This window comes from Battus philenor, unplaced genomic scaffold (assembly GCF_028537555.1).
Source record: "Battus philenor isolate CCGP_79_NKW_IND1 unplaced genomic scaffold, ilBatPhil1.0.hap1 SCAF_15, whole genome shotgun sequence".
Classification (NCBI taxonomy): domain Eukaryota; kingdom Metazoa; phylum Arthropoda; class Insecta; order Lepidoptera; family Papilionidae; genus Battus; species Battus philenor.
Window position 1 is genome coordinate 10,192,322 of NW_027181677.1, and position 25,360 is coordinate 10,217,681.

General features: G+C 33.0%; 4 protein-coding genes across 4 annotated transcripts; 2 read left to right on the plus strand and 2 right to left on the minus strand.

Annotated features, from left to right (window-relative positions):
- The first annotated feature begins 92 nt into the window (after window positions 1-92).
- Window positions 93-5,851, plus strand: CSN4 (COP9 signalosome subunit 4). Its single transcript, XM_068762012.1, has 9 exons — window positions 93-325; window positions 395-471; window positions 543-694; window positions 2,229-2,332; window positions 2,417-2,602; window positions 3,268-3,386; window positions 3,552-3,706; window positions 4,007-4,223; window positions 5,258-5,851. The coding sequence occupies exons 1-9, from the start codon at window positions 243-245 to the stop codon at window positions 5,389-5,391; spliced, it is 1,227 nt and encodes a 408-aa protein (XP_068618113.1). The 5' UTR covers window positions 93-242; the 3' UTR covers window positions 5,392-5,851.
- On the minus strand, window positions 5,846-10,021 carry LOC137919050 (voltage-dependent anion-selective channel-like). Its single transcript, XM_068762013.1, has 6 exons — window positions 9,914-10,021; window positions 9,019-9,177; window positions 8,712-8,875; window positions 8,413-8,640; window positions 7,642-7,850; window positions 5,846-6,357 (listed from the first exon to the last, which is right to left on the minus strand). Exons 2-6 carry the CDS (start codon window positions 9,172-9,174, stop codon window positions 6,266-6,268), a joined length of 849 nt encoding a protein of 282 aa, XP_068618114.1. The 5' UTR covers window positions 9,175-9,177; window positions 9,914-10,021; the 3' UTR covers window positions 5,846-6,265.
- Window positions 10,022-12,335: 2,314 nt separating this feature from the next.
- On the plus strand, window positions 12,336-20,840 carry SmydA-3 (SET and MYND domain containing, arthropod-specific, member 3). The gene is made up of 8 exons (XM_068761972.1): window positions 12,336-12,462; window positions 13,979-14,186; window positions 14,682-14,880; window positions 16,351-16,475; window positions 17,939-18,165; window positions 19,038-19,201; window positions 19,597-19,789; window positions 20,441-20,840. Exons 1-8 carry the CDS (start codon window positions 12,336-12,338, stop codon window positions 20,671-20,673), a joined length of 1,476 nt encoding a protein of 491 aa, XP_068618073.1. The 3' UTR covers window positions 20,674-20,840.
- Window positions 20,750-24,056, minus strand: LOC137918658 (zinc finger CCHC domain-containing protein 9-like). Its single transcript, XM_068761517.1, has 4 exons — window positions 23,782-24,056; window positions 22,753-23,712; window positions 21,863-21,970; window positions 20,750-20,922 (listed from the first exon to the last, which is right to left on the minus strand). Exons 1-4 carry the CDS (start codon window positions 23,917-23,919, stop codon window positions 20,788-20,790), a joined length of 1,341 nt encoding a protein of 446 aa, XP_068617618.1. The 5' UTR covers window positions 23,920-24,056; the 3' UTR covers window positions 20,750-20,787.
- Between the last annotated feature and the right edge of the window lie 1,304 nt (window positions 24,057-25,360).

Below are 25,360 nucleotides of genomic sequence, written 5' to 3' on the forward strand. Positions count from 1 at the left end.
TTTAAATATCGATTAAAACTTTAGTTTTGTTATTGATATCTATGAGAAATTCGAATCTGTGGTTTTTTAATATCAGTATCATAGAGGAACTATACTAGCGTATGAATGTCATTGATATGGTTATTTCAATGTTTATTTTATTCGGAAATAATTTCTAATTGATGTTAGTCAAAACAATTCAAATATAGTTGCTTAAAAGATTGAATTTTTTAATTTTGATATTGAAATCCTTCCTAAGAACAATGCCCATAACATTGCAAGGTGTACGTCAATATTTGACTGAACTGCGAAATTCAGGCGGTTTGCATAAAGACCAAGCAGAAAAGTAAGAAAAAGTAATAAATACACCAAAAATAAACTAAAGCAGTTATTTTTACTTTACATAACTTTTCAGGTACCGAAATGTGTTGTTGGAAATTCTACAAAGCCCTACAGAGCTGGCGGAGTCTTTAAAAGCATTTGTTGAAGCCAGTATGTAAACAACTTTTTTTTGTATTAGTGTACAAGAATCGTGATTTATTTCCTTTTATATTTTCCCGCAGTTGTTAATGAAAATGTAAGCCTAGTAATATCCCGTCAGTTGCTAACTGATGTAAGCAGTCACTTAGCATTGTTGCCTGATGAAGTGTCACAAGAAGTATCACATTTTGCCTTGGATGTTATACAGCCACGGGTTATATCTTTTGAAGAGCAGGTATGAACGAATACTAAAAAACTCTTTATTTCCCAAAAACCTGTACATAAGAAATAATAATGAAATCCACTTTTCATAAGTTATAAAACAAAGACAACTAATTTTCGTTACAAAAAATAAAAATGACTACTATAGAAAAATATGAAATTACAAATCGAAAAATCAATTTTGTCCCTCAATTGTATTTTGTTATATAATATTGTATGGATTTGCAAAGAAATTTGTAAGAACCCAAACTTTATGTAATAGTGTATTTATTGTTATTGGTGAAGAACCACATTTCAAAAGTGTGTAGTGCCAAATACATAGTTAATTATTCAAACTAATCGGTGTAACATAACTCCTAAAGATGCCCCGTGGAGGGGTGAAATACATGTTGAGTGATTTAACGGTGGCAGTTGTGTAATTCACTTTGTTTGCCACATGCACATTTATCAGTGGGCTGGCGGGCGGTGCACTTTTTTGCATGTCTACCACTGTATGTGTGGAAGTGGCTAAATATTGGTCTTTTTCTTACTTAGGATGGACTTCCCCAAAATAACGCCTGATTCCAATAAACCAATTGAACAAACTTTGTCATCTTATGAATTCGTAGTATTCATTTAATTTTCAATTTCTGGAAATACAACGTAGCCTTTTCCACTATTTTTAGTTGAAATGACTGCCTACCTCATAGAGCATGAAACTGGAATTGCACTAAATAAATTTTTTTTCTTTCATTTTTGTCCTGCTTCTTCTTCCTTATCTTCTCAATAGCAGCAATAATTAAGCTATGGTGCACACAATAACAGGTTTTTTATGCAGACAGGATTTTAGTATAACAAGATCAAAATAATTAATGTTATTGTATAAAACATACATTAGAATAAAGATATTCATTTATTTTATTATGAAGATATATGGTATAACAATATATTAAATTTGTTAACACATTAAGGACCAATCAAGAGTTATTTTCATGTTTCATGTTCCTTCTGTTATGGATGGATCACAAAATAACCCATGTTATAAACACTATTTTTATATGTGCATCCAATTTTACAATTTCTAAAAATTTCGTACCAATTAAAATTTTGAGTAAAAAAATTGCTATAATTAATAAAAAATTAATGATATTTAGAATGCATCTTATTGTGCAATTTCTGAAAGTTTGACAAAAATTGTTTCATAAATAACAAAGTTATGATCATTATAGAACATAAAACTTTGCCCCAAAACATGTGGTCCCAGTTGTGGCTTATAAATTGTTTTTGGTCCTTAATGTGTTATTTTTCAATTGATTTTAAGGATACTTCATTTGTTTTACTATTATTATATCATTATTAATTTCATCTACCTGTCACCACCCTTAACTTTTCCTTTCTACCTCTCAAAAGTTTACCAAGTAGAGAATGCCCAGTTAAGTTCTCCATCACTAAAAGAAATGTTAATTATGAATATAATAAATACCAATTAAGAAAATATAAATTAAAGGAAATATAAAGAAGTAACCTAAAATTACATATGTAGATTAAAATGTAATTTATTTTATCAGGTTGCAAGTATAAGGCAACATTTGGCAGATATTTATGAGAGGCATCAAAATTGGAAGGAAGCTGCAAATGTTCTTGTAGGAATACCCCTTGAAACAGGGCAAAAGTATGTACTTCTTTACTTAATTATATACGAGAATTTTTAAAAAATTAATGTGTTTACAATTAATGCCTGATATTAATTTTTCAGACAATATTCCGTAGATTACAAGTTAGAGACATACTTAAAGATAGCCAGACTGTATTTAGAGGTTGATGACCCAGTTCAAGCTGAAGCATTTGTTAACCGAGCCTCACTGCTGCAAGCGGAGACGACAAATGAGCAGCTACAGATTTATTACAAAGTATGCTATGCTCGAGTTTTAGATTATAGAAGGTACTAAAGTGCAAAAATAATTTTATTAAATGATAAACAAATTATACTATATTATTGTGGTCTTTCATGGATTCATGTTTGTCATGGTCTCTCACCCTTAGATTCATTATAGTAACACTCCAGCGGTTTAGGAGGTTTAAGTAACAGTGGGGAGGCCACATAGCATACAAAACAGATAGCTGCTGGGGCCTTATGGTTCAGGAGTGGAGACCACGAACTGACAAATGCATCACAGGGCGTCCACCAACTTAGTGGTGGTGGCACCTTCCCACAATATCGTTAAGGTTAAGAGACACTGAATGCAGGCTGCTTCTAGTTAGCCATATAAGGGGGGTAGCTTATGTCCAGCTATGGACATTTTGTGAATAAAATGATAATGATGATTGTTTTACCAAAAAAATCCAGCTCTGCATTGTGCTTGCAATATCACTTCCTCAACATAAATAATCTTCAAAACAAACCACTACATTGTTTGCTGAAACATTGAACATTACATTGTTTTATTCCATATCACTTTTTATGGTTATTTAAAACTACTTTTTTCTAATTTTAATAGTTTTAGTTAGAATTTATTTTTACCACTATAATAGTCTAAACAGCATGTTATCAATAAATAAATAAAAAAAATAGCAACAGTTGAAGCTCTTTTACAAATAAATTTTCAGGAAATTCATAGAGGCCGCCCAGAGGTATAATGAACTGTCATACCGCAATATTATTCATGAGGATGAAAGAATGACCTGTTTGAGAAATGCCCTCATATGTACGGTACTGGCTTCTGCAGGTAATAAACATATTTTTAATTATAAATGTTATATCACAAGAGAAAATTGTAGAAATTACTAAGGAAATTTGATAATACTTGAAAAAAATTCTAGTCCATGTCCCAAAATTAGGAATTATTCAAACAAACGATAAAATAATTAAATGTGATAAAATTAACTTTTAGGTCAACAAAGATCTAGAATGCTTGCGACCTTGTTCAAGGATGAGCGCTGCCAACAACTACCAGCTTATTCGATTCTAGAAAAAATGTATCTCGACCGCATTATTCGTCGCTCAGAACTACACGAATTTGAGGCTTTAATGCAAAGTCATCAGAAGGTAAAAATGAAGTTGATACATGTTTATGAATTTATATGTTAGATTCAGTTAATCTAGCACATAAATTCATAAACATGCACTTAAAAATATACCAAAATTTGGTAGCTTGCCTGAGATGCTCTAACCAAGTGGAACAATGATTAGTTATTACTTTAAAGGAGAAAATGCATAGCTCACTTGCTGTCTTGTAACTATAAAATTAAATTATATTATTTAGTCTATTGCTTAATTATATTGTTATTAAGAATTGTTTTTAAAGATTAATGTTTTAGTTGTTGACTTTATTTTATGTGAACACAGGCAACAACCTCAGACGGCACTACGATCCTCGACCGAGCTGTTTTTGAACACAATTTGCTGTCTGCCAGTAAACTGTACAACAATATAACGTTCGAAGAACTGGGGGCTTTGCTGGAGACCCCTCCCGCAAAAGCCGAGCGCATAGCAAGTCACATGATAAGCGAGGGACGAATGAATGGATATATCGATCAGATTAGCTCCGTAGTACACTTTGAAAGTAACTACATTATTTTCTTTTATGTATTTTTTGCATTATATTCTATAAATTAATGCACAACATAGAGTTATAGGCGGCATATTTATTCGAAGGTGTTCTCAGCACGACTTTAACCCTTTCGCTTTGATTTAAAAATCATGTATGTAAAATAGGGAGGCGTAAGAATATTAGAAAATATTGCATTTAAACTAGTTGGAAAAAAATCAATATTAATTTCCTGGGATTAGCCACTACTAATGATAGTCACCCTAATAAGTACTGATGGGTCTTATTTGCTTGCTTTACATTTTGGAATTTTACCTACGACGTTACCTTTATGTTTACATAAATACAACCAAACCTATATTTTGTGCGGTGGAAAAGAAATATAAAATATAAGGGATCAAAAAACTTCTAGTACCTATAAAAATAATTTTTAAACAAAATTAAAAAGTTTTTTTACTGTCAACTTTCACATAAAAGATAATTCAAAACCTTTCGATTTAACTAGGAATTGCTAAAAACATGTAACCATTATACTTCATAGTAAAACCATACGCTAACTTTCTTGTGTTAAACTGGTTTTAAACCACTTTCGTCAATTGAAGATACTACCTTGCACTCCTTTAGAATCGATTTTATTTCAGTTACCATGTAGTACTTGATCTGTTTTTGCAATGACTTGTTTCACTAGACGCTTACATGCCTCGGTAGCCGAAAAAAATACATCCCACTATCTTTTTTATTGATAACTTCGTCAATTTTATTGAAATTTTCATTTACCGCACAAAATGTATAAATACCACCGTACATTGCAATAACTTCAAGTGTGTATATATAAGTACCTCTTATCGTGCTATGCACAATTAACAGCAATAATTTTAATATTCCAGCCCAGTTATGACTTACACTAATTTCTATTAAACCTACGAGCGCTAGTAATGCTATTCATTACATTTTTTTCGATAAAGGTTTAAATTAACGCGACACTATTTGCGCACTTATCTTGTACTATACCACTCAATAATTATTTTCATTATTTATTTCTTTTATAGCTCGTGAGATTCTACCACAATGGGACAAGCAGATCCAAAGTTTGTGTTACCAAGTAAACAGTTTAATCGAGAAAATCGCCGCCGCCGAACCAGAATGGATGGCGAAGATCATGGAGGAAGAAATGATACAGTAGACTATTCACTGCTATTTATTAATAAATAATAATAAAGAAATGAGTAATTAATAAGTTTTAATATTATTCAAACATTGAATCAATATCATTGGAGAGTAACATCCTAATAATAAGACAATATTTATAGTTACATATGTTTTTTGTTAGAAAGAATTTTTTTTTAAGATTTATAAATGATAAAGGAAGGTTATGATTATTCCAAGAGTGTAGAAAACAAATCTAATATAGTAAAATTAATTACCGCTTTAAAACAACACAAATAATAAATAAATACGTTTAAAATCGCGGTAATCCAAGCAATTTCAAAGTTTTCTTATCATGACACCCATGGTCTTTTAGATGAGACCTTGATTCAATATAGTACTGACATAGGTTGCATTATTGAAATTTTATTATTACATTTTTTTTACGCATGCATGTAAAGGTAATTAGGCGAATAAAGAAAACAAATAAATACTGATTCCGATAACTATTCATTTTATTCTCAATCAATCAATAAAGAACACACCATAGGTGCTTATTTACAAGGTAGTATACTGACGGTAGTGAATTATTTGAATTAATTAAAATAATTCAGCAAGATAGGATGCTTTGCAACACGCGTTGCTTAGTAATACATAATACGAAAAAAACTATTACAAGGAAGCTAATGTCCACCATAGAAATTTAAAGATTTGGTGGCAGCTCAAACACTTTTTTGGCATATTGCACAATCTAATTGCTGCATTACACGCTCAAGTTAGCTATTACACAGGACACTGAGATGCTTGAAATGATTTGGCTAAATATGCTTCCTTTTCTCATTAGATATAATAGTGTATGTGGCATTATGTATTATCTACAAAACTTAAGCACCATTGGCTTGAGTAAATGCCTAGGGCTCCAGTTCGAACGCAATGCCGACCTTGTGGCCGCCGGCGTTGAAGTTCTGGCCGTCGATGGCGGCTGACAGAGTCAAGGTCACACCTGAAATAAAGATTTTCATTTAAAATGAAAGCTAGTAAATTATTAAAGTGATTTTGCACATAAAGTGTCCTATCATAAACATTGTTTTGACAAGGTAGGTGTTGTATTCTACATCATTAGGACATTTCAGACTCAAGATATATCAGCATACATGTCATTATTTCAGTGACATCAACTTACATATCAACAAACAACTTTGGAAGTTTCATATTTATGCATAATTAGTAACTCATCTTTGCTTAAATTGTGATGGCGAAAATAGCTGTTTAGTTCCTTTATACAAGAGTATTTTATTACACTGTTTAGTACATTGTTGAACCATCATCTGGATAGTAAGCATACCTGTTTATTTACACTTTATTGTACACAATAAATAATAACTAAAAGAAAAAGAAAATTAATATGGAGGTACAGAGGTGGTCTTATCACATGAGACAATCTCTCTCAAACAACCTATGGATCAAGATGAGAGACATGAATGAGAGGGCAGTTTAGGGAGTATGCACATATAAATACATACATCACTGCACACACATACATTTATTCAAAATATACTTATATAAAAATATATATTATAATTATAGATAAAAATTCTTAAAATCTCAGAAACAAGTGCCTATATTTTTAATCCAATTTCCAATATGATAAATGGATTTTACATAACACTTTTAAAATTGTAGTATTTCCTACACTTGAGATAACACAAATGATAACAGCTGAAATAGAACAACAAAAGATCATGTGCCTATTGATAAAGGAATAGCAAATACACTTGTTACCATTATAACCACAAATGTTCTATAAAATCTTTATACTTTCTTATTTATCAAAATAATTATCTCTACAATAGTAACTACATTGGTTATATTCATTAACATTTTAAAAGCTAAGTGAAAAATAAAGTATCTCTCACTAAACCTTTTAAGCTATGGGGGTCACTTTAATATTCATAAGAAATATTTCCCACGAGTCACATATTACAACTATCAAATGTGAGTTGTGGAGAGGGCCACACCACAACTGGACATCATGGTTTTCAAATCTAATAAAAATGTATAAGTTTTTTCAACATGTTGATATTGCTTTTTGCTATAATGCTGAAACTGGGCACTAAAACTAATTTTAATGTTATGTTTAAATTACCAAATTTTATGTACTTCAGGATGTAAATCTTAATTAATATTATAAGTGATTTCTTGATTTTGGCTTTGCCCAATTGGAACAGTATGCCAAGTTCTTCAGTGAATTTTAAAACATAAAATCTGTTAACAACATTTTTCTTACCAGGACGTAGCTTCTGTTGGTAACCAAGTCCAATAAGAGACTTGTTATTTATCTTTGCGTGCAACGACGCATCTGCGTCGAGTGCGAACTTGGCGCCGACTCCAAATAGTGTGTCAGCTGATCCCGCCGTCCATTTCATGCTGATACCACAGTCAATCTTCTCAGACACCTTCTGGTAGATAGAACCACCAAAGTCTTTTCCATTGTCACTGTGAATATTTTAAATTTCAAACACAGTCTATCACAATATTTTCATGGATAACAATTGGCATTTTTAAACTCACAGGCTTATAATTCACTTAATTTTACCCACCTAGGCTGGAACTCTAAAGTAAAAATTTTAGGCATTATTTCTCTAACTTTTGATCTCGAATTGCGACATAAGTTACATTTATCCTAGCACTTTACCAATTTGTAGTTTTTTAAATCATCACGACAATGCATGAAATACTTATTAGAAAATGGATAGTTAAAATGGCATTTTAATTTTTGAATACAATAGTCATATATTGTGAGTGAAACCAATGAAACATTATTTTCAATACTAGTGTTACCAGTCTATGGTAAGAAATGAACAAATATGTTATGTAAGGCTGAAAAATCAATGTGTCCCTATACACACATGACCTGACCTACTTTGTTCACCATTAATTGATTTCTTACATTCATAACATCATGTTAGTAACATATTAGTAACAAGGGTATGAAATTTATTAAAATATTCAATTTATATCATTTCCATTTGTTTTTTTTTTTATTAAAGATACTTACACATTGGTGTGAAGAGCAAAATCATTGGTTTGGTAACCAAAAGCAAAGTTGTTCTTATTAAATTTGCCTTTTTGTGTGTCAAACTGGCTGTTGGCACCAGCAAGCCAGCCTTGGTACTTGAGGACTGCAGCTACATCAACAATGGGTCCAGCCATATCCAAATCCAGATTGGTATTAACAGCCACTGTTTCATTGGCAAATGAGGTCTTCAGTTTACCAGTCTTGCTCCTAAAGAAAAAACAAATTATTTTAAAATGAAGAGAACTAACAATGTCAGTATAATTTAGTAATCAATTTACCCTGTCTGAGGTGCAAAAGTGCCTTCAAGAGTCATCTTAAGGCCAGCAGCAATCTTGTCTTGGATGGTGATATCGGCAGCAAGTGTGTTGTCCGTGTTCCATTTTTCCATGAATGTAAGACCATAGTCCTTCACTGCATACTTAGATGAAAGGCTGCCAAACACCTGAAATAAAAATACTTGATATTAAATCAATTTATTGAGAGCATAATTAAGGACACAACATATTCATACTTTTAAAACCCATAATTCATTCCTACTAATTTCCTTCCACTGCATTAATGAGATGTAGAAGAAATAGTCAATACCTTGCCACTCTCCTGGTTGGAGATGATGCCACTGCTAAATTCAACACCAGATTCACTTTTGGTCTTTAAGTCCAACTTGAACACACCAAAGTGATAGCCTTTGCTGAACACATCATTGGCTTTCTTGCCAAGATCTGCGTAGTATGGAGGTGCCATTTTCTGCAAATAAATTTTGTCATGAATACCTGTTATCAGCTATTGTTAAAAAAATTAAGATATTAAGTAATGTTGAATAAATCTACCAAGCAATAAATTGAAGGATTTTTATGCTTTTTTGAAATATCAAAGAATAATAGACTTATTAGTTAACCTCTCAACTTCGTATGAAATTAAGATCGTATGAGATTCTTTACAATTTTGGAATGGGATTCTCATGAGAAAAATGATAGCATCTTTAAATTTGGGGAACCTTATCGCAGATTAGCGCTTTGCGCCAGCTGTGTCAGGGTCGGCTTTGCAAATTTATATGTCATTCAATAACGGTATTACATAACACGCAGGTATAACAGGTCCCGTTATTATAATTCTGTCATTATTAAAAAAAACGGTTTTGGTAAATTTGTTATACGAATGCTAGTATGCCGTGGCCTTAAACTTGACCTATCGCCAAAAGATTTTATATTGTCATTACGAGTTTTATAGTTATATTGGATAGAAATTGATCATTACAAAAACTACATTCCCTTGTATACCTTATTAATAGCAATGAAACTTGAACAGCCGAGAAAGTTATAGACGAAATAGTAGTTACTTCATAGTAAAATTGAATAAAATTGCAAAAATCACGTGTATGACGTCAATAGGTCCCCGGCTTTACAGTAGTTCTGCTAATTTATGCAAAATTATCGTATAATAAAATAATGTATTTAGAAATAATAACAAAATGTTCACTTACTTTGTATTAGATTACTTCACTTACTGAATCTAGATAAACTGAATACTGCGAATTCCTACCAATAACTTCACCTCCAGCACCGCACCAGAAGTCAATTTTAGTTTCCAAATAAACCAGACAGAGGGCAGTTTTCGCCGGATATAACGATATTGACATATAAAACTAGTCGAATAACATTACAAAACTTAAAATTCATTTATAACAAATATTTGAAACTATGGATTAAATTATATTAAGAATTATAATTTTATATACGGTATCAAATTCATTTGTTTAAACTATTTTTATGTATAAAGGAAATCTATTGACTAGTCTCATGATGTAGATAGAAGATAAAATATGGATGTTATTTTTTAAATAATAATTTAAACAACATCAATTAAATTAAATACCAATGGAAGTAGTTTTATAAATTGAATGTTATAGGATTTAAGAATTATTTGAAAATATTTCGAAAACACTTTAAGGTTTGGTTTTGTCTATGCCGCGAAATTTTGAAATGATTAAGATGCACAATTTTAATGACGCAATTATGGAGTTCAATCAAGAAGCCATACATACAATTTAAATGTTTTCATATTAACAAAGAAATTTTTTCACATATATACTTACTATACCGGAAAATAATGCTTTATTACAAAACTTAATATACTCTTTAGGCTTTTTACTACACCAAGGCTATTTTGAAACTGTATAGTGTAAACTTACAGGTTCCGTATTGTCGATTTCATTATCGCCATCTTCGGAGGGACATTCAATTCTTTCGTTATATTCGTTCTTACATATAATCTTTTCTCCCAGTGTACCATCCTGTTCACAAAATATATCTAAAATCCTTTAAGATCTAATGATTTTTTCTCGAGGAGAGTAAACTAGGGATGCAGCAAGTTGAGGTTTTAATTTTACAGACTAACAAAATTAATTTCTTGAAAAGAATCACAAAACAACATCAAAAGTTGTGATCGATATACATATAATGAGTTCAACATTACATTAGTTGTAGTCCTATCAAAATTTTGATAGGACTATTAGGATTTTGATAATATACTTGCCTGTACTTCCAAACAAAATCTAGGGGAAATAAAGGCTAGAATAGGTAAAATACTCACTTCACGTAAACAAGGGATAGTTTCTTTTGTAATTACTGCAGAAACTGTAGGTAATTTTAAGTTATCGAGTAAAGCCACACTTCCTGTTCGGCTATTAACACCAAAGATAAATTCAAAAATTGACATATTTATGAAAAAACTAATAAATATTTGTATAATTGAAATATTTTAAATTTATCATTTGACAATGTAGGGTATCTAGATCACAAAAAATTTTGAATTAAACATTTCTAATAGGTTCATCGTTTCGGTGTATGATGTTTTATAATAAAAACATTATTGCACTCTAGTTATTTAATAAATATTTGTTTGCTGTGTTATTCATATATTAAATAAATAATATGAAGTAGAGAGTAGATAAATAAATTTCTACTTTGGTAGTTAGTGAATTATTAGAGACATATTTCGGTTCTTAGACATTTCTCAATAGTATCATGTTTTATAAATCGAATACATAATACAAATATTATACATAAATAAATGAATTTATTTGAATTTAAGTAATAATTCTTACAAATGTATATCTCTTTTAACGTAGATATTTATTGTGACAATGTCGTATAACGTCGACTACCATCTACTTTTATTTCTTCTGTAACTATGCTGAGAAATTGTTCGAGTGATAAAATCGCTCATTGTACTTTTTACAGTACCCAGCGATAAATATTGTACATCGGCCTTTGAAAATTAATTTAAAAATGTAAGGTTTGAAATAATTTGCATTTTAGACGAACGATGGTTTAGTACCTAAATCATAATTTTGCGGAGCCGTTGATAGCAACTAAGTAATATTTACATTTTTAAGACAGTGGCCATTCAGCAATACAGAGCGCGCGCGCCTTAATTCACCCCACGCGATTTGTGTGGATTTTCATTGCAAACCACCGCAAATTTCATTCTTCATTGTCTCTGAACATTAGAGAGTAAACACTAAGTGTATACAGGTGATAAAGAAGTAAACATAAGATATGTCAAAAAACTTTAAACAGATTAATAATTATTTTATATTACATTAACGTTAGTGTTATTTACAAAATCATCATCATCATTTTACATCATCAGCCGTAGGGAGTCTACTAGTGAACATAGGCCTTACCCCATAAATTTGTAAAATGATGTCGCGTAAAAATATGCAATTCAAAGTATGAACCAAGTTTGGTACCATACATGCACGTACTCGAAATTTGAAACGTTCCGATCCTCTGCTAGTTTATTTTAGCCGCTACTGTTCGTTCGCCAAACTGTTTCAGTCGCTTCAATCTACACTCGTCAGCCACGGTCGATGTCTAATACAACGAACACAATTTATTATCATGGCCTTTTCACATTATGACGTATTAAGAAACGACAAATATGGGCGGTACTTGATCGCAAAAAAGGACTTAGATAAAGGTGAACTAATATTTACGGATTTACCGTTCGCTGTGGGCCCCAAACCAGGTAAGAACAAATGATGAAATCGATTTTTTTAATAAATTTAAAAAAAATGAATACAACCTATTAAAGTTGTTAAATGGATTCTGTTTACATCAAGAATCATCGAGTAAATAAATAACAAATTGTAGTCAACTTTTAACTTTTTTTAAACATATGTACCGCTTTATTTATCCATAAAATATAAAAGCTAGTGTATATTGCAGAACATTTTAGCCCCTATAGTTCTGATAATCTACTTCTTCGTAAAGAACATATTTCTGGTACTATGCCGGATTCCGTATGCCGAAATCACGTGTAGCACCTGATTACTATATTATCAGAAGGTGGTGACATATTTTTGTAACTTTCCTTATTAATATAATTAAAAATTAACTTACCCTTTCATTTACAGATTTTGAAATAAATGTGTTAAAATTAAATTGTATCTGACTTCATTAAGAAAGATTAGAATAACTTCGTATCAAAAAAATAAATTAATAACAATTACTTATTAATCCATTTCATCTCAACAGTGCATTTCATGTTACATGAATTATAAAGGAAATTGTCATTACGTGCGATAATAACTTTATAATAAATTTGCCATTGTATACACGGTGATTGATTATAGGTGTAAAAACTTAACGGTGGGTAATGTATAGCTCATTTGTCAGCAAAAGAACTTGAAAGCTTTAACATCTATTCCGAATAATGATATATAAAGTGATCACTTTGAATTATGTTTCATTAATTTCTTTTTTTTTTTTCTTTTTTATTGGAATGCTACTGACAAACAACCTATTAGTACTAAGTTTGCAGGGAAACTTAGTAAATTAAAAAATTATACTTTATATATTTTTTCTACCGGACTATTACTGCTGCCCAAATAGTATTTGCAGATTCCGCGGTTTTTAGGTAACAGAGGTGCTAGCCTAAGACCTCTTTTAAGTTAGCGATGCTCAAGGCCTCCCCGAAGGGTCTAATTCGATTTGCCATATAATACTATTTTACCGAATTGGGAGGCTGTCGAACTTGTACATCGTTTCGTTGGAAGCTCCATGGAGTGACTAGGCACAGGAGCCTCCACAAGGAGACCAAGGCTAGGCCTGTTAGACGTCGATAGTACCCATTTAGCATTCAGACAAAAGGGCGCCCGAGAGGGCAGAACCACGGCTTGGTAAGTTGCTATTGCCTGGCTAATGTCACTACTACAACTTCAGAAAAGGTTAACACTAGTGAACAGGTGGCAGAAGAAAGTTCAGTAACGCTTTTTTCTAATATAATCAGGGTTCGGGTCTTTTGTGCTATACGACCCGACCTTCGTTCTCGTCCACACAGGTTGGTTTTTGAAACGCGAAGTATTTTTTGTGTCTAAAATCCTTTTATTGCTGTGTTATCAGTAAGTTACTTACTATTTCTGAAACCATTGAATTTTGAATAGTGTAAGCTTGACGGCAAAGGAGCTATACATTCACTCCTTTAAAGGTTTTCCTTTATATCCTACCACCTGTATAAGTTAATGATTTTAAAATGTGGTCAGATACTCCGCCCCTGTGTCTCAGTTGCTATTGTCCCGTGAACAATACGCTATGCTCGCGCTGCGGTTGGCCGGTCTGCAATGCGGAATGCGAGCAATCAACACACCACGTCGAAGAGTGTGAGGTTTTTTCGAACGTTAAAGTGAAATTTCAACGCGTGGACGACTGGACCGCGAGTGCTCCCCAACTTGATTGTATCACGCCGTTAAGGTAATGTTTGTAAATAAAACAAAATTGCCCTGAGGATAGCCAATAAACACGCATCTTTTATTCAAATTAGCTATCTTTCTTCGAGGATTACTAAGATGTAATTTATCGTTACCGGAAATCATGATTTTAATATTTTCAAACTGCTTGAAGTAAAACTATATTAGTCCTATACCATTTTTAGTGGAGAAAAAATTATATGAAATTTAATTTTTTTTCCGTTAAAAAATGGTATTAAAGTAAATTTACTAAAGTAAAAATTAAAATAGTAAATTCCCTTTAAGGAGGATGTGGCTATGGACCTGAGCATAATCCTTGGACGTTTTAAGTGCAGGCATGGAGCATGATTAACGTTATCGTGTTTAAGAATATAGATGTATCAAGATTAGTACAATTAATTAGTGAATACAATGAAATTACATAATAAATTATACTATGTGAACTTCATTATTAACATTTTGTTCATAACTGTACTTATTATATCTGTTTTACCGTTAGATTACTTCTTGCAAAAGAAAAGGACACAGTAAGATGGGAAGAAGAACTAGAGGTCATGGAAGTGCATACGGAAGCTCGTCAGCAGCGTGTCACGTGGCGTGTTGACCAAGTGAACATTGTAGACTTCCTGGTGGACCACTGCAAACTTGGAGGGAGATTTAGCAAGGAACTAGTGCAGAAAGCTTGTGGGATACTGGAGGTAAAAAGCTTTTATTCTAATCATGTTCATTTATTCAGCTGCAGGCTGTTAACAGCTCGACCCAGGCTTAACCCACAGATTTCCTATAGAGTCGGTTGGCAGAGGTCCGCATTCAGCATCTTCTTCTTCAGACAATCTTAACAGGATCGCCTGTTCACCTACAGGGTGGAAGTCCTATGCTGCGCTTTCCGGTTCGTGGTCTTCACTCTAGCACCTTAAGACTTCAGAGGACATCTGTTCTGCGCGCTATGTCGCTTGCCCACTATCATTTCAACTTGCCAATCCGCTTGGCTATGGTGGCTACTCCATTCTTATATCCTAGTTGATATTTAAAATTTTAATAATACCAATAACAGAGTAAATAATTGGATTCGAAACAGTCATAACCTATGGCAAGTTCGTTAAAATTTTGGATGATTTCTGATTTAAATATACAATTTTATTGTTTAATAATTATTTGTGTATTATGTAATTCGGTTAGTATCACAATAATATCAGTATCGGCGGCAAACGGAACTACTATTTTTCGGTTTAAAAGCGCGGCAACTAGTAAATTAAAAAAAAAAACTTTATCAATCTAAAAAAACGTCATCTCATCTACTTGATTATGGTCCCAGATGCGGTCTTGCATATAACATCGTATTACCAATCTATGTCGCAATGCACCATCGGATAAATGTCATGTATGCCCAGACAATAGTGTCATTAATGATTATTGGCCTAAAAATTTCAGAAAAAAAGAAGTTTAATAGTAAAAAGGCAAAACTAAAATTTAAACAAAGCCAACTTCAGTCGCAAGACTGCTCGGAAATAATATTTTCTTAACACAAATTATAACCGAGCGTGCTATTATTATATATGCCAGACAATGGCAAATGCTATACGACTTCGATGTCAATGAACTTTAGGAGTATTTTGTAACCGTTAATAAAATAATTTTAAGGCACTTAAGAATTATTTAAACTCCTTAAGGTATTCGGGTAATGCGATAATTCATTGCAGTTTTGATCTGGAAGCACAGTGATAATTAAATAAGCATCAAATAAATAAGAAAACATTAAACACGTTTTTTCTTTGCGATTTTAAATCAGAAATGAGGAGATCTGCAAAAGAACCGAGGTTACCGACGTAGCTCGAGGTATTGCTCGTTTAAAGTGGCGTTGGGTGGGGCCCATCGCTCGTGCAACTTTTCAAGGTTTTCCAGCGACGACCACGAGGTAGACGCGGTGTGAATAGGCCTCCCACAAGACGAACAGCCTATATAGTCCCGGTCGTGGAAAGTCGAAACGATCTTAAGGGGAGACCTCAGCCTTGCAAAAGGCGTCTCTCGGCTGACCTGATCACTAAGCGGTGCTTGGCTATCTCAACTCCAGAACCCCTGGGCCTGCCCTTTGCCACTACATCTTGACAACTCGCTTGTCTATGTCTACGTAAGAGTTATTAAAAAAAGCTACGTTTTTCTCCGTTTAGGTAAACGCCGTGGAAATACCATCACGTGGAGGTTTCAGCATACGAGCGATATACCCACGGCTAGCCATAGCAGCGCATAAATGCGTTCCTAACATTGTCCATACCATTCTTCAAAACAATTACAAGTACGTATTACAAGTAAGTACACAAGGAACTAAGGTTTAAGAGGTTAGTGAGTTTTCTTTCACCAAGTTATTATAATCGGCGCCATAAAAGTAATCAATATTCCTAACGGAGATTATGAATGGCAACTTGCCAATATTCGAGCGGTACTCGTTTTTCTTTAATTTTATTTATCTAAATTTAAACTGACCGAATGTGTTGTCGGCTAAAGACATTAATTTGACTATTGTATGAAATTCATCTTGTACTTTATAATTATGTCGAATAAATTATGCGCTTGCTTGAGTGCAGTCATTTGTTTTTTTGTGAAACCCGTACAGAGGATGGCAAATTCCATCAAGCTTTCACAGCAGCCACATTTCAGTCCTAAATCTTTTTTGGAGATAGTTCTGATACACTTTTTATATCTATGTACCGTGTCGGTAAACAATTTCTGACAAATATATTTAATTGCCGTAAATATGTTCAACGAACGAACGAACGACCGGGGACCAATATTATAAGTTTGATATAACATCAGATAATTGGCTAAGGGTTAACTCGAAGAGAGTAATATATCTTGTAATTTATTTACATAAATAACTAAAGCCCTACTCTTGTGCTTCTAATTGTGTAAGTAATTAAGATATGAATTTATTATTATCATCTTCTTTTCACTTGTCGAACGTCCACAGCTGAACGTGGCTCCCCTCCCCCCTCTTCAAAGATGGCCTCAAAACCTAAAAAATGTTACAATTGCATTAATAAAAAGATTTCATATTTTAAACTGCGAAAACAGTTAAAATAACTCTTTTTACGATTGATGGTATACACTTGGCTCGATTCTGTCTGCAGAGTATCGATTACATTAGTTTAATTATGGAATATGTACGATCTGCATTTAAAATGCTCAAATTTGTGATGTGCTTTGACTTTGCACAAAAAGTTTAAACTACTCGTAATAAGCTTCTACTAGATAAATTGAAGAACTTAGTGGATCAGTGCGATGATTGGTTATTGGTACAAAATCTTTGAAAAGATGAAGCTTATTTGCTGTCAATTGATGTGCAGCCTATGCAAAATCAATGGTTTCAGAAATAATAATTACCGTAATGATAGGACAGTAAAAAAAGGTTTTACCAAAATTCGGACTAATACATATTAAAATAATTATTGTTTACTATCTTTCACTGCAGACTTTTTACACAAAGAATTTATTGACCTGTCGGATTCTAATAGAGCTTCGTTTTGATCACTTTATACTGGGTACCCACTAGGTAGACCGACCATATAGTCAAGGTCGCGGGAAGTCGCTGAAAGCTGCAGTCAAGACCAGTGCAAGACCGATCCTTGTGACAACTTTTGAGGAAAACCTATGCTTTGTAGCGTCTATTGGTTGACTGGAATTAATGAAATTTCCAAGTGCTGTAGCTTTCATATTATTTCTTCGTCTGGTTTTATATTAAAGTTGTATCGATATTTCCAGGGTTGAAATACGAGCAGCGGTGCCCATAAAGAAAGGCGAAGCGTTATATTTATGTTATACACATGCCCTTTCGCCTACGTACATCCGTCGAGAATATTTACTTGAATCCAAGTTCTTTCAATGTGACTGTCCACGTTGCGCCGATCCTACAGAGTTGAGCACCCATCTGAGCACGCTCAAATGTAACAAATGTGATAATGGTATAATTTTATCTACGAACCCTTTAGGTGAGACTGAATTATCTAGCACTAATACACAATTATCACCGTTAATATTATACATTAGTCGCCGTTGTATCTGACATCATGTTCCTCCATCATGGCTGTATGGCCCCCATATATAGCCCTCAGGCTATATCCGGGAAGTAAAAATGTCTCCTCCTCGTTCTCCCCAAGTAGAAGCCAGCCGGAACCTTGCTTCTCAATCTTACCACCTAACCCGAGTAAAGGACTCTATCACCAAGGGAACCAAGAGAGCACGTACTGATAATTATAGGGTCTTCACAGATCTGGTCTTTATCTCCAGCCCGGTTCATTATTCAGGCGTAGAGTGTTATTCCCCACAACCCCAAATTAGTGCAATGCGACCCCACTTTGTAGAGGGAACGGCGCATCATTACACCTACATTCCTCTACTTTCCCGAATCCACATCAGCTCCATAGTCCACCTTCTTCCCTCTGAAATGTGCTTACTCAATGAGTCCATTCAATGCGGCTATCTAGGGCCAGTTCTACACTTATGCTCCTATACCAGCTCTACAACCATGTGGTTATTGTTTCCACATGGTCTACCCGAGGTGCAGCTTGAAGCTCACTGTGAGTAACCAAGTTACAATGCCTCTTGATGAAAACTGGTTATGTGAGGTTCCTACCCACCAAAACCCCTTTTGTGGTCGTTCTCTATGTTGGTACTAAGGACCATAGTAACTATATGGGGAACTTGGTTTCTAGCAACAGACCGTCGCGCTTTGCTCTTTAGCTGCCACACTGGAACCATAAAGTATTCAGTCTGGAACAGCCATGCTTCAGTCTTCAATACCGAGGTGTGCTTTTGTATACCACGGTAATAGGAGATTTAACCTTACATATTTATGTTATAGATAACGACGCCCAATGGCTATGCACAAAAAAATCGTGTGGTTTTAAAACTTCTGGTGGGGCTATTTGCAAGATGTTGGCAGTTGTGCAGAGGGAAGTCGATCAGCTGGATGCGCTCGAGCCTAACCTGCAAGCTATAGAACAGAGAGAGGCTACTATCAATAAAGTACTGTAAATGTTTCTATTTATTTTTATTGTAAATAAAATCATAAGTTAAAGTGATCTACAATCAATAATTTTAATTGATAATAGGTCTAATAGTAGCATTTGCAGTTATATGAATAAGGCTAAATTTTATTAAATCTTGAAACTATTAATACAATGATCATTTTTCAATTTGACAGTTGCGCGAAACTTCAGAGAAAGTATAATAGTACAAATAACAAACAGTTTCAATCATATTATCATAATGACTTTTCAAAAAATTTAAATGTAACTGTGAAAACAAAACCTGAGGTGAAAAATTATGTTTCTAAGAGTAACTATATTTTATCTATATTTAAAGTAAAATTACAAAAATACAAGATAGATAATAACAGATTAAATGATTTTTGTTTCTAGTACAAATCGATATTCCACCCTCGTCATTCGATCCTTCTATCCATTAAACACGCGCTGGCACAGCTATATGGACGCGTCGAGAATAATAGCATCGACGAGCTTCCCGACTTCATCCTGGAACGGAAAGCTGAGCTATGTGAACTCGTGCTCAAAACTCTGGACATCATTACACCGGGTGACAGCAGAATTAGAGGTTATACTTTAGTAACGCTGAATGTTTTTGGAACTAGCCAGCTTGAAATTCAAATAGAAAAATAATAATTACAATATTCGTAAATAGGACACTTTTATTTTATGCGGCAGTTTAAAAATAACGTTTAAACGTCATTATGGATTTAATATGATTATTAATGGTTTGCGATGTCGTCGTTGCGAGAAAACTCTTATTATTGGTATTCTTAAAACTTCCGATGTCACGTGTCCCTAAGGGCATATAATAATCGCATAGATATTTAATCAACAATAGCAATATTTTAGAAGCCATAATCCTGTGTATTAGCCAATATAATTCGTTGTCTCACTCGCAGATGTTGAGTGTAAAAATTCTTATCATTCACCATTTGCACCCCAGGATAAATTATTTACAAAATCACTTTCATAAAATACCAATATTTTACGTTAAGGTAGATATGAATGACCTATGGATATAAAATATCTTTTTAATTATAACCTGACACTATGATTAAAATAAAACATGATTTACAAATGTCCATATATCGATAATCAGAATATGTACATGGTAACTATTTTTTCTGTTCAAAAAGCTAAGAATGTCGAAAACTTTTTTAGCAATCTGTAACTAGTAATTAAAGAACCAATACCATTAATATATTTTTGTTCTCAGGAATGATGTTCTATGAACTGCATGCACCGCTAATGTATTTGGCACGGAGCAAATTCAGTGCTGGACTTATTACAAGGGAAAAACTTAAAGAGCACTTGCAGGACTCTATACATTGTCTATCTGAAGCCAGTACAATTCTAAGTCGAGAAGATCCGCAAAGTCCAGAAGGCATAACGGGACAAATTGCATCCCAATGTTTAGAACAGCTTAAAGCAAGTCTTGAAGCATTATAGTAACAATTTTTTGAATTGAAAGCGAGAAATGCCAATAACTAGTTGCAAGGCCTGGCTTCAATAACACACGTGTAAATACATAACATTTTATTTTTAGGAATATATTTCATAACACTAAAATTTAATTTTTTTAGGTTTCCTAATTTCTTCTTTAACAGTGCTTTCTGTTTTCTGGATTATATCTTCAATGTTGTCAGCTCCTTGCAAAGTCTGCAGTTTGATTGAAGTTTCTTCTTTTTTATCCTTGGTCTGAAGAAAAATTTCAATTTTACGTTATATTATACAATTTACATACATAAGTTTTTTTTTACAAATGATGTCTTATTGCTGGGTGCATCAATCCCAGATGATGAAAAGATGTGATGCAGCCTTTGTCTGTAAAACAGAGTAATAATAGCCTAAACACATTTGTTATAAGCCCCCATCCATTAATAGTTTCATCATCATCATTATTCCAACCGATAGACACTCACTGTAAGGTATAGGCCTCCCTCAAAAATAGCCACGTTGATTGGTCATGCGCTTTCCGCGACCTTAACTGTGTCATCGGTTCACCTATTGAAGACCCAAGTCTACCGGCTCGTGGTCGCCACTTAAGAAGTTTTCAACACTAGGTCAATAATTATAATTTTCACCAACGGTATGATGCAAGCACAAATATCACTGTTTAAACTACATGCTGAGAATTAACACAAAACATTGTTTTGTGATCATGAGAGCAAAGTAATCATTTGATGTTCTACCCAAAATATGGTTCTACTTACAATTTAAAAAAAAACCTTAAAACATTGCAATTGCATCATGTTTTAAAGTAAATATTACAATACATGCAACATTTTTGACACGGTTTTTACTCTCTTGAATATTATGATTGGTCTTGACGGGCTGGTTTCCCCAGCCAACAGATATTTCACCCATTTTGTATCAGGATTGGCTATAGTCTAGCCAATCCACAAATACTATGACCCTTAAACAGCCTACTACTTCAAGTCAGAAATAAATGGCAGAAATATCTAAACATTAGGACAGTGTTGAACAAGGAAAATTTATCCAGAAAACCTATGTATAATTTAGCTATTTAATTCATTGAAATTGCCTCTATAACCTAACAAAACAAATGTTAGTTAAGGCAAATATGTATGTAAAAATATATATAATAATTTATGGTAATAATTTGTTTGTTACTTACAGTTGGACAATCTTTTTTCAGATGAGTGACATCTCCACATAGCTTACAACAACCACCATTAGGATAAAGCCCTTTTGGATTATCAGGGCATTGGCGAGCAATGTGACCCTGTAAAATAAAATACATGTTAAATAGGAGACAGTTAATTATAGTCATTTCTAAAGTATAAAGACACTATTTTATTACAACTAAATATCTAGTCTGGTTGAAAAATCTAGCATTGTAGAAAATTTTTGGAAATATTCATTATAGATAGATGGAGCATATAATATTGAAATCAAGTTGTAAGATTATTATTATATTTTTAGTATGATGATCAACAAATTGCATGCAATCATTTATGAAGCTAATTCAAAATGCCATATGTTGCCTTCAAAAAGACTTAAGAATAAGTATTATGAATTGAGATTTAAAAAATATATGTTATGCGCAGAAGATTTAACTTTTCATACATGTCAGATATTTTGCTTTATAAAAATGGTGCATGTTATCTGTAAAGCTGTTTTTTTATTCTTAGAAACAAACAATGGTAAGAGATATAAAGTTTAGACGAATTCTCAAGACAGTAGTAAAGTAGCTAGTGCGGCTTTGCAGCTTTTTACAACAATATTTGTTTTTGCTGGTGGACATTATAATATACTTAAAATGTGGTTTATGTATTACTGTATGTAGTTAGGTTTAATAAATATGTGCTTTAATGGTTATGTACATTGGATTTTCAACCCTTTTTATTATTACTGCCTACTGTTTTTTCTTAGTAACTAAGTCTTCTCAAAAGATGGATAGATAATGGAATTTCCCTATTGTATATTAGTATAGTATAGTCTTTCTAGACAGCAGTCACAGTAGAGTCAGTAGAAAACTTTAAATACATAAATAAATAGACTTACAGCTTCTTTGCAAATAAAGCAAGTAGCAAATCTAAACTCTTTATCCCTCTGCACTTTACATTCAAATTGTCTATGCTCAGTAGAGCCACATTTAAAACATACTCCTTCAGCACTATCTACTCCTGGGATTTTAGTTTTCAAATCTGGACAATCTGAAAGGTTGTGGCCACCTTTCCTGCAGTTATAGCAAACATCTCTTTTCAATCTAGCTAAAGCTTTTTCAGCTCGTCTTCTCTCCAATTTCATATTCCTTTGGACTTCACTTTTCGGTATACCTTTTTTTAACATATTGTTCTTAAGCTCCTCAAGCCGTTCTGCATCTTTTTTCATTATTGGGAAACCGTCATACCTGATCAGTTCAATTTCTTTACCATTAATTATCAATTGGAAGCTTCGATCATTCATTTCTTTTCTTCTTGTGGGTTGCTGACCTTTTTGTAATTTTTTTTTGGATTTCTGATTATTGTTTATATTGCTATTTTGTTCAGGCTGTGAATCTGTTATTTTGTTATCTGTATTTACTTCTGTTGTAGTTTCTTCTGAATTATTACTTGTTGTATGTTGTAATTTTTTATTCTTACGTTTCTCTTTTTTTTTAACATTATTGCTTTGTGCATTGTCAGAGCTCTTTTCTGAAACAAGGTTGTTGTATAAGCTTTCTGTTTGAATGTCGGTTTTATTTTCATTATTAGATAATTCTTGAGTTAAAAGCTTTGTTTTTTTCTTCTTTTTGTTTTGTATCTTAGCATCGGTGTTAAGTGCTGGCTGAGGTTCATTTAATATTTGAGCATTTGTAGTAGATTTTGGCTTGTCGCTTTTCTTTTTTTTAATTACGGTATTACTCTTTACAGAATCTTTCTTCGACTCCGTTTCTGGAAAATCACACCAAGTCGCTTTTCGCTTTTGGACCTTTTGTTCCTTAAGAAAATTGGTATAATTTTCTATTCGCTTTTGTTCAGCCTGAAATAAAAATATAAAAACATGAGATTCAGGAATGGTGTAAAGAAACAAGAATGTTAATACACTTACTTCTTTTCTTTGTTTTGCTTCCTCATTTTCCTTTTTAGACTGAACAATTTGTTCTTTCAATACTTCCCATGGCGTGCTATCTTCAGGTGCTTTTAGGTTAGAAGATTTAGAACCTTTTGCTCTCGCAAATCTAGTCATGTTTTTAATTAAACTTATAGATTTATTAATTAAATGTGGTATTAATTATAGATAAAAATATTTAAAACACGTGTTTTTGTTACATTGACATTTTTACAACTTGTCAAACTCAAATATATTTTTCTTTGTCACTGTCAAACGTTATTCTGTCAATAGTTTACTGTCTGTGTGTGGAAGGCAGGCAATATGAAAGGCAGATAAAACATTTAAAATATATAAACTTTAATTTCTAGTAAACAGTATATTAGCGAAATACTTAATATTTTTTACTCTTTGAAATTTCATAGAAAGCAATTTTAGTGAACCCACTTTAGCAGTTCTAAGTGCGGTGAGCTATCGATGTTGATAATTATGGACGACTGAATTATTGATGGCGGTATAAAACACTAGAACGAATCTGGGATCCTTTCATTGAATACTCGCCCTTTTAGTCCCTATGGCCTTTGGATTGCAAGCTCGATAGTCAGTTACGATACCGAGTGGTATACTATACTTTCCATCGCGTAAGGGAGGTAACAAAAACAAAAGACCATAATGGCCTGAGTCTTACATCATCATTGCCATTCTTTCACTCATAGCATGTCTACTGTTAGAAATATGCCTTCCCCATAATTTCCAATAAGACCAGTTGGTAGCGGCTTTGATCTTCCGTTAACCTTAATAATGTCATCTGTCTATACTATGGGTGGACGTTTAAGTAAGCTGCACTTGTTGGCAAAATTTATAACCTTTCTATGTATAACTAACTGTTTTAAGATTCTAATGCCCAAGGTCATCGAGGCAAATTCCTCCTTATGATTGTCCAATTTGAGAACAACTGAGCTAGCGTAATTTTTTACTTATAAGACGAACCAGTCAGGACAGTATGTAGGTGATAGACCACAGATATAGTCGTAGATTTTTTTTGTGGCCACACTTGAATCTTTATATTTTATCGCCTAATTGTAACACCGAGAGTCCCGATTAACGTGATATTATGAATAATCATTGTGAACAGACGAAGGACTCCTATTAACAGTTAAAATGTAACAACAACTTCCACCTAGAATGTAAGCTGGAGTACAAAAGGACCGTGAGAAAGCTTTGTGATATTATTCCCGTAGTTGCATAAATAGCCTTGTAACTTTGAGAATTAAAATTCTGTTACGTTTCGTAAGGAAAAGCCACGTGGCTTACTTGATACAATAGTCTTTTATTTCATTCAGGATAAAGAACCTTTCTCTACTCCAAAATAATCTGGTACAAGATATTGTATTTCAAAATTCTATGTAGCACAGCACTATTATGGGCTGACAATATCTATTACTACAAGTAAATGCCCTGGCTACCTGTGTCTGTTAAAAGAAAAATTCAAATTGATCATCATAATTTAAATAGTAATACGTTCTCATGTTGACATTGATATGTCCACGTTCATCCGATCCAATTGAATTAAATCTCA